Below are 7230 nucleotides of genomic sequence, written 5' to 3' on the forward strand. Positions count from 1 at the left end.
ACCTGAACATATTCAAACACATTCAGACTGCAAGAGCAAACAGCACCTTTAGACTATGGCTGGTGTCAGTGGCTCTGTGGTAAAGTGGTTCACACAGTCTGTGGTTTGAGCTCCAGAGCAGCCACGTCAGGATAAATCAGCGGTGGCGCCCCCTGGATCTTAAAGCCCGTCAGACTCATTTTCACTCACCCGTCACTTCAAACACGTGTTTGGTTCAAACAGGGATTCCTGCAGAGAACTTTTTTATGTCAGCGTAATAAAGTCAGAGTTTTAATGAGGATGTGATCACAGCAGGATCGCACACGTGGCCACACAGAGTCTAACCCTCGCTGCCTTCAGTCCACGTGGCCTCGCTCTCTGCGGTGTCTCAGCACAGCTCGGCCCAGCATCAGCAGGAAAAACACAGTCGTCATGGCGGCATACGATCCCAGCACGGTCTGCACGGCGGCCGGAAAGTCGGGATGCGACAGAAGCGACTGGCTGCCAAAGTGGGGGTGCACGAGGAGGTGGATCTCTGCCGCACGGCGCCCGTGCAGCCAGCAGTAATACACACCTGCAAGTGTAAAGACACCTCAGCAAACTGAGCAGCACAGAGATCATCATCGTCATCATCATCATCATCATCATCATCATCGTCATCGCTGAACTGAAATATGATCCAGAGTCTAAATAAAAAATCTGAAGCCAAACACTGACTTCAGACGGAGCATCAGGTACGTCTGCGTGCCCTTCCTCACCTATGACCCCTACTGTGGGCAGTGACCACCCTCTGATTGTGTGACCCCACACTTCCTGCCTGGTTGAGGCACTTCCTGTACAGGGAGGAGACCCCAGACGTGCACAGATTAGGTGGCAGGTCTGGGATCTCCAGGACTCTCCAGGGTTAGCTGCACAGCTTCACCTGCTGCCACCATAAAGTTCGGAAAAGGGTGGAGAAGACCCCGAGTGTAAAGAGTTATCTCGAGTAAAGGTCTGTGATCCTCCACCAATGAGATGAGACCACCTGATGGGGGCGCTGTTCATACCCGAGTCCTGCGTTTGAGCCGGCTGGAACAGCAGGTGGTGCCCGGTGTCTATGAGCAGTCTGGCGTCTGCGCCGGCGCCTGAAGAGTGCTCAGACCTGTAGATGGGTTCGTTCCCTCGGTCCCAGGCGACCGCCATGTCAGGGCGCGCCCCGGGACAGCCCAGGGTGAGGACCTGCCCGTCGGGATGGGTCAGGTAGTACAGAGGTAGCCCGGTTGGCAATGAGGCAGAACTGTGACACAGAAAAACCCAGAGGTGAAACATCTGGATTCAACAGCAGAGAGCACCGCAGGAAATCTTCAGGACACAATCAGGACGATTCACGGAGACATTCGGACTCTGTGGTTCCAAGCAGGGCGACCACGTGTCCACGTGTCGGAGACGACAGGCGAGAGCGCACGAGGGTCGCCACAAACAAAACTTTACTGGCACAAAACACAAAAAGGAAAAAACTACACGGGAACAAAGAGAAGACAAACACAAAGAGTACATCTACACAGGCTGACTCCATGACAGGAAGTGACACGTACAGAAGAATAGCATGACCGACAGGAAACAGGTGAGCGTGAAGAGACTGCGTCATGAAACCAGAGTTTAGCATGAATAACTAAATAAATGTCAGACGTCCACACGGACGCGTCTCTTTAGTTTCAATAACAAAATAAAACCATGACCCCCGTGAGGTGCAGCCGACGGGTTCACCATCACAGTGATGGTCACAGCTGGGAAGGCGTTCTTATTCATCTTCAGAGAGGAGGATTATTGATCTGTAAATGTTTCTGCTGACAATCAGACTGATTGAGACGGGCTGTGGATCATCTTCAGTGTTTCTCTGCAGGTCCGTGGTGAACACCGAGGTCAGCAGGCTGAAGTGTTCACTGTGTGAAATGTGAACACAGCTTGAGACACATCCACAGACACAGCAGCGATTCCTGCACTCGATGACACGGCCTCATACTGTATTATACGAGCTCTGCTGCTGTTGGGCCAAAGTATGCTAGTAAGCCTTTTTCATGTCACCAAAGTTTAGATAAATACAAGTTTCTAAATTTTACCAATTTCAAATTATTTAAGTCTGTCTAGTGTACAAAGTCTTACACGGTCTGGCACCAGTGAGTGATTTTATTAAAGTGTAGCAGTGTGACTGACCCACTGTGAGAGGCGACTGCATCTGCACAGACGCTCTGTCGTAGTGAGAGAGTTAGTGTAACACAAAGGGAAACAACTGTTAGTGTAATGGGTCAGTGCAGTATCAGGACAGTCATGTGCAACACAACTGATGTTTCTGTTATTGATCTCTGTCCTCTGTGACTCTTCTTGTCATCGCTCTAGTATAATGTGATCACGGTTTTTGTCCTCGTCACATGACCTGTAAATATGTCTCCGTATGTTTTTGCTAACGTGTGTGTAACACCAGCCTGCAGAGGGTCTGCAGATGGAAATTAGCCCAAGGCTGTAATCTGGCTGTAATCTGGCTGTAATCTGGCTGTAATCTGACTGTAATCTGGCTGTAATCTGACTGTAATCTGACTGTAATCCGGCTGTAATCTGGCTGTAATCTGGCTGTAATCTGACTGTAATCTGGCTGTAATCTGACTGTAATCTGACTGTAATCCGGCTGTAATCCGGCTGTAATCTGGCTGTAATCTGACTGTAATCTGGCTGTAATCTGACTGTAATCTGGCTGTAATCTGGCTGTAATCTGGCTGTAATCCGGCTGTAATCTGGCTGTAATCTGGCTGTAATCTGACTGTAATCTGGCTGTAATCCGGCTGTAATCCGGCTGTAATCTGACTGTAATCTGGCTGTAATCTGGCTGTAATCTGGCTGTAATCCGGCTGTAATCCGGCTGTAATCTGGCTGTAATCTGGCTGTAATCTGGCATATTTACATTTGTTAGAATATTCATTAATGCCCTACTTTCTAAATAAAAACAATTATAATAACTAAAAGTTCATTACTGAAAGACACTTTGACCCCTGAAGATCGGGGGACGTCCAAACCGAGAGACATCAAGCTGCTGATTTGACCTCTGCTGACCTCTGACGTCCTGAGTAACAGGAAGTCTGTAATCGTGCGCAGTGACAGGCGTGGTGCTGGACAGGCATCACACGCTCACCTGGACCCAAAGAGAGACATCAGACCGAGCAGCTTGGAGGGCGGGGCCTGGGACGGACACGTCATACGACAGCTTCTGACCTCCAGCTTTGCCGCGACTCTGCTTTGCTTTAAACCAAAGGCTCTTGGCACCGCCCCCGAGCCGCAAGAAACGACCGTCTGATTGGCCCGCCTGTAGCGCACGTTCAGGAAGCGGGAGCGTATGTAGCAGAGCCCGGCTCGGACCTGCTCGCCCGGCACGCCGCAGCGGTCGCACACAGACCACGGCTGGAAGCTGGTGAAGAGGCGGTACGGAGCGCTGAGGTCGGCGCTCTGGTCCCGTTTCCCGTCGCCAGCCTCTGAAGCGAGTCTGCAAGCATCAGCTGATCGTTACTTCTTAAACATCGATTGATTATGAAGCTTAAGCAAGCAGGTTCGTGGTCGTCATGAATGCAGCATGTACTCAGCGCACCTGCTGGTGAAGCTGAGCGTGGCAGCCTCCTGGACGTCCAGGTCGTAACCATAGAAGAAGTCTTTGTGGGCGGAGCCACAGATGTAGATGCCTGCGTCGTCGGGCCCAGCTCTGAAGATCAGCAGGCTGAAGAGTCGGATGGAGAAGCGACTCCGCAGGTCTCCGCTGTGAGGGACCTGGCTGGGATCGAGCAGGTGGTTGCCGTGGTGATCAGTCAGCGCTTTGGCGTCCTCTGATCGTTCCAGATGTTTCCGGAAAAACCAGACGACCGACTGGACCTGAAACCGATATTTGAACCTTTTTCATCTCCACAGTTGGAGGAGGTTCTTAAATAGACGCTCCGGCCAGAGCCGCTACTCCTCCACAGTGAGCGCCTCCCGGCGAGGTGTGCCGGATGCCACGGTTATCCTCGGATGGCCACCGGCGAGGGGGAGGGGGGTCCTGATACAGTTAAAACCATAAAGTCGTAAATGAAATCTAGACGTTTGATTTGTGCAGATGGAAAACCAACAGGAACAAAATAAAGGTTGGTGACATTCGTCAACGCACTCACGAGGCGTGATGTTTAAGGCATCGAATGTCTCAGAGTCAGAAACTGTTTTCACTGTAAAACAGGAAGCTCACCTCCAGCATGCGCCCTCCATACAATCACAGACTAAAACTCAACTAAACCAACACTAACTGGATATGATAAAAACTAGTTTCTCAGATACCTGACACCCAGGTGTGCAGTAGAAAACAGACGTTAGTTACTCGCGTACCTGCTCTGGTTTGCAGAGGCAGGGCAGCTCCACGGTGACTCCTGACAGGTAGGCCGCGTTGGTGAAGGTCAGGAAGGCGGGACACGCCGTTCTGGCAAACACGTCCTGTTTGTCTTCAGGGGCCTCGTAGCTCCACGCCTTTGGAGTCAGGAAGAGGAGGAAGAGCGGGGACCAGGACGGGAAAGGCATCTCTGAGGAGGAAACAGTTGTTTTCAGTCTGAAGAATGTTTACTTTCAAAGATAAACCGGTGAGCTGAACTGTCCACATGACCTGCAGGAGCCTAAATATGACTGTGGGATCTCTGGGATCTCTGCTTCACTGGGTCCTTTCCAGCACCTCAGATCTCAATCGTCTTCTCTCCTGGCAGCAAAGCAGACAAACTTCAGCTCGGTAAACAGACACGCAGAATCGCATCAGCAGCGTCTTCAAACCAACACCCTGCAGCCTCGTTGATTGGTTCCTGTCAGCCTGATATCAGATTCACAGCCTGCACGAATCATGTGGAGGTTTCTGTGAGGGTGCCCCCTGCTGGGCTGCAGGTTTGTGACAGCAGAGCTTTTAGCAGTGCTGGAGGTGTGAGGGCTGCACTCGGGGAAACACTCCACACGAGTGAAGAGCACTGCACAAAGCTGGTCTATTCATCGTTCCCATTAACTCCGACGGTTTCTCTCGTTCATTCATTTATCGAAACACAAACTCCAGAGAAACGTGTTGTGAATGAAGCGGGTGGATGGTGGAGCGGAGCCAGCCCTTCATGCTCAGCCCTTCATGCTCAGCCCTTCATGCTCAGCCCTTCATGCTCAGCTCTGAAGTTCAGGAGCAAGTTTGAGCTCAGTGCTGGAGGGAGTCACACCAGTTCAGTTTCATCCTGCTGTGGGACCAGTTCTATCTGCAGCTGTGACAGCTGGGTGTTTCCCAGCGTCAAGGTGATTTCTCTGAGAAGAAGAAGATGGCGCACAGAATTGTCCAATCACTGCACGGTGCCCGGCGAGCCCGTGGCACAGAGCTGCTGCTGGCTTTCTTTTGTGGAGCTGGGCAATCGGCAACACGGCAGCAGCGGACATGAAGCGACGCTGAGCCGCCATTGAAGTTCACGAAGAAACAGATTCTGGATCATCCCATTCTTAGGAGCAGGCAGCAGAAGGGAGGAATTCCTGATCCCAGAGTCGGTCCATATTCCAGGATGACAGTGGGACAGTTTGAGCTCCTGTTTTTGGAGTCGAGATCTGAGGAGCTAGCTGCGAGTTTACGAGCACACCTGTCGCTGAATGCAGTGACTGATAAAAGCTTCGTCCTATAAAATTATGAGAACATGTAAGAGGATAAGATAAGATAAAACTTTATTAATCCCTCGGGTGGGTTCCTCTGGGAAATTCGGTTTCCAAAAAGCACATGTGAGTCTGAAACACATTTTAACAAATGAAATATTTGCACAAATTTTATGCGTCCAGTGTGTAAAGACTGCAGAGGGGGAGGCTTCAACGAGTACAGCAAAGACAGACTTAGAGTCAACAGTTATGCACAAAAACTCACAATGAAACAAACTCACATATTTTCATAAGGCGGGAGATTCTCGAGCAGCGAGCCGACTGAAGCTCAGCGTGTGGTCCAGGTGTGAGCAGGTGAGAGTAATGCAGCAGTGATGAGGCTCAGCAAACATGTGTGGCGCTGAAAGCGCTGAGCAGCTCTATGTTTCATTCATTCAGAGCTGCTCGAGTGTTTGCTGGTGTTAAAACGTGCCACTCTGCCACTCTGCTTCCATTAGCGTTTGACATTTATTTCATTTGCTGCTTCGTTCTGTTCCCTGAAAACACAAACGTGTTAAAAACATTTCCCTCACTTAATGCTGTCAGCAGGAAACAGACGTTTTACTCCAGGAAGGTCTCCCATTCAAACCAGCTCTTATCCTCTGACCAGTTCATCCATCCTGTGTCAGGGTCGTGGAGGGACTGGGACATATCCCTGCTACACCTGGACAGGTGGCCGACCCGACGCATGGTTAACACAGAGAGACGACGTTCACATCTGGAATCACCAGCTGACCGAACCCCACTAACTGCGTGTGGACTGTGGGAGGAAGTCAGAGTTACTGGGAGAGCCGCAGGGAGAACCCTGGACCTTCTTGTGACAGCCCCACCACTACATCACCTGCTGCCACCTGCTTATGGCGAAACCACTACGTCTCTCATCTGAGCTTTAGTTTTATTTATTGGTACCAAATGGCAACAGCAGCTCCTCCATCAATCACATGACCAACAATGACTTTCACTGAGGACATGGAGGGAGGACAGCCACAAGTCTGAGTCCTTCACAAACGTGTGCGTCTGTGTTTGTGGTGCATGCACAAACACAGACACATGAGGAAGTAGTGCATGAAATAAACTGCAGAGTGGTGCCAGTGTTGTTCACTAATACAGCGTCCACATCAGCACAGCGACGTCCTGAGCTCTATCTGTGGAGATCACAGGGTGAACCAGGACGATCTGGTTCAAACTACTTCCTGTTTCCTCTTTAGCAGGGCTGTAAACGCTCACCTGCACAGTCACCTGCTTATCTGTCCTCATTACGGCTGCAGAAACGTGCACACACACTAACGAGGACTACAAAGATTTAATGCTGTGCAGCAGGTCTCTGTTAGAAGAACTCCAAATGTCATTTCTGCTTTGTGCTAAAAATAATTCCTCGTGTTCAGAGAAAGACGAGGACGAGTGGGCTGAAGCAGACGTTTAATGGACCTTCAGAGCGAGCCCTGTGATGGCTGAGAGACAAACACTGAAGGACCTGAGCCGCAGAATCGATGCTATTAGTCAGTCAATAACCGGGGAGCGGGGCCCGATACCTGAAGCTGCTTCGATGTGCTGTTTGTCTTTAGTTTG

General features: G+C 50.6%; 1 protein-coding gene across 1 annotated transcript; it reads right to left on the reverse strand.

Moving 5' to 3' along the window:
* Positions 1–76: 76 nt before the first annotated feature.
* fam187a (family with sequence similarity 187 member A) lies at positions 77–4554 on the reverse strand. The gene is made up of 5 exons (XM_087833949.1): positions 4354–4554; positions 3593–3870; positions 3143–3490; positions 1026–1255; positions 77–553 (listed from the first exon to the last, which is right to left on the reverse strand). The coding sequence occupies exons 1-5, from the start codon at positions 4540–4542 to the stop codon at positions 336–338; spliced, it is 1263 nt and encodes a 420-aa protein (XP_087690075.1). The 5' UTR covers positions 4543–4554; the 3' UTR covers positions 77–335.
* Positions 4555–7230: the final 2676 nt, after the last annotated feature.

This window comes from Neolamprologus brichardi, chromosome 20, assembly GCF_056152115.1.
Source record: "Neolamprologus brichardi isolate AB-2024 chromosome 20, ASM5615211v1, whole genome shotgun sequence".
Taxonomy (NCBI): domain Eukaryota; kingdom Metazoa; phylum Chordata; class Actinopteri; order Cichliformes; family Cichlidae; genus Neolamprologus; species Neolamprologus brichardi.

What these genes read in the sequence shown, in the direction of transcription:
- fam187a (XM_087833949.1), bottom strand. Translation starts at nt 4,542, where the DNA reads ATGCCTTTCCCGTCCTGGTCCCCGCTCTTCCTCCTCTTCCTGACTCCA. An exon ending in GCCTCTGCAAACCAGAGCAG is followed by an intron (nt 3,871 to 4,353) that starts GTACGCGAGTAA and finishes TATCGGTTTCAG; the next exon opens with GTCCAGTCGGTCGTCTGGTT. An exon ending in ACGCTCAGCTTCACCAGCAG is followed by an intron (nt 3,491 to 3,592) that starts GTGCGCTGAGTA and finishes TGATGCTTGCAG; the next exon opens with ACTCGCTTCAGAGGCTGGCG.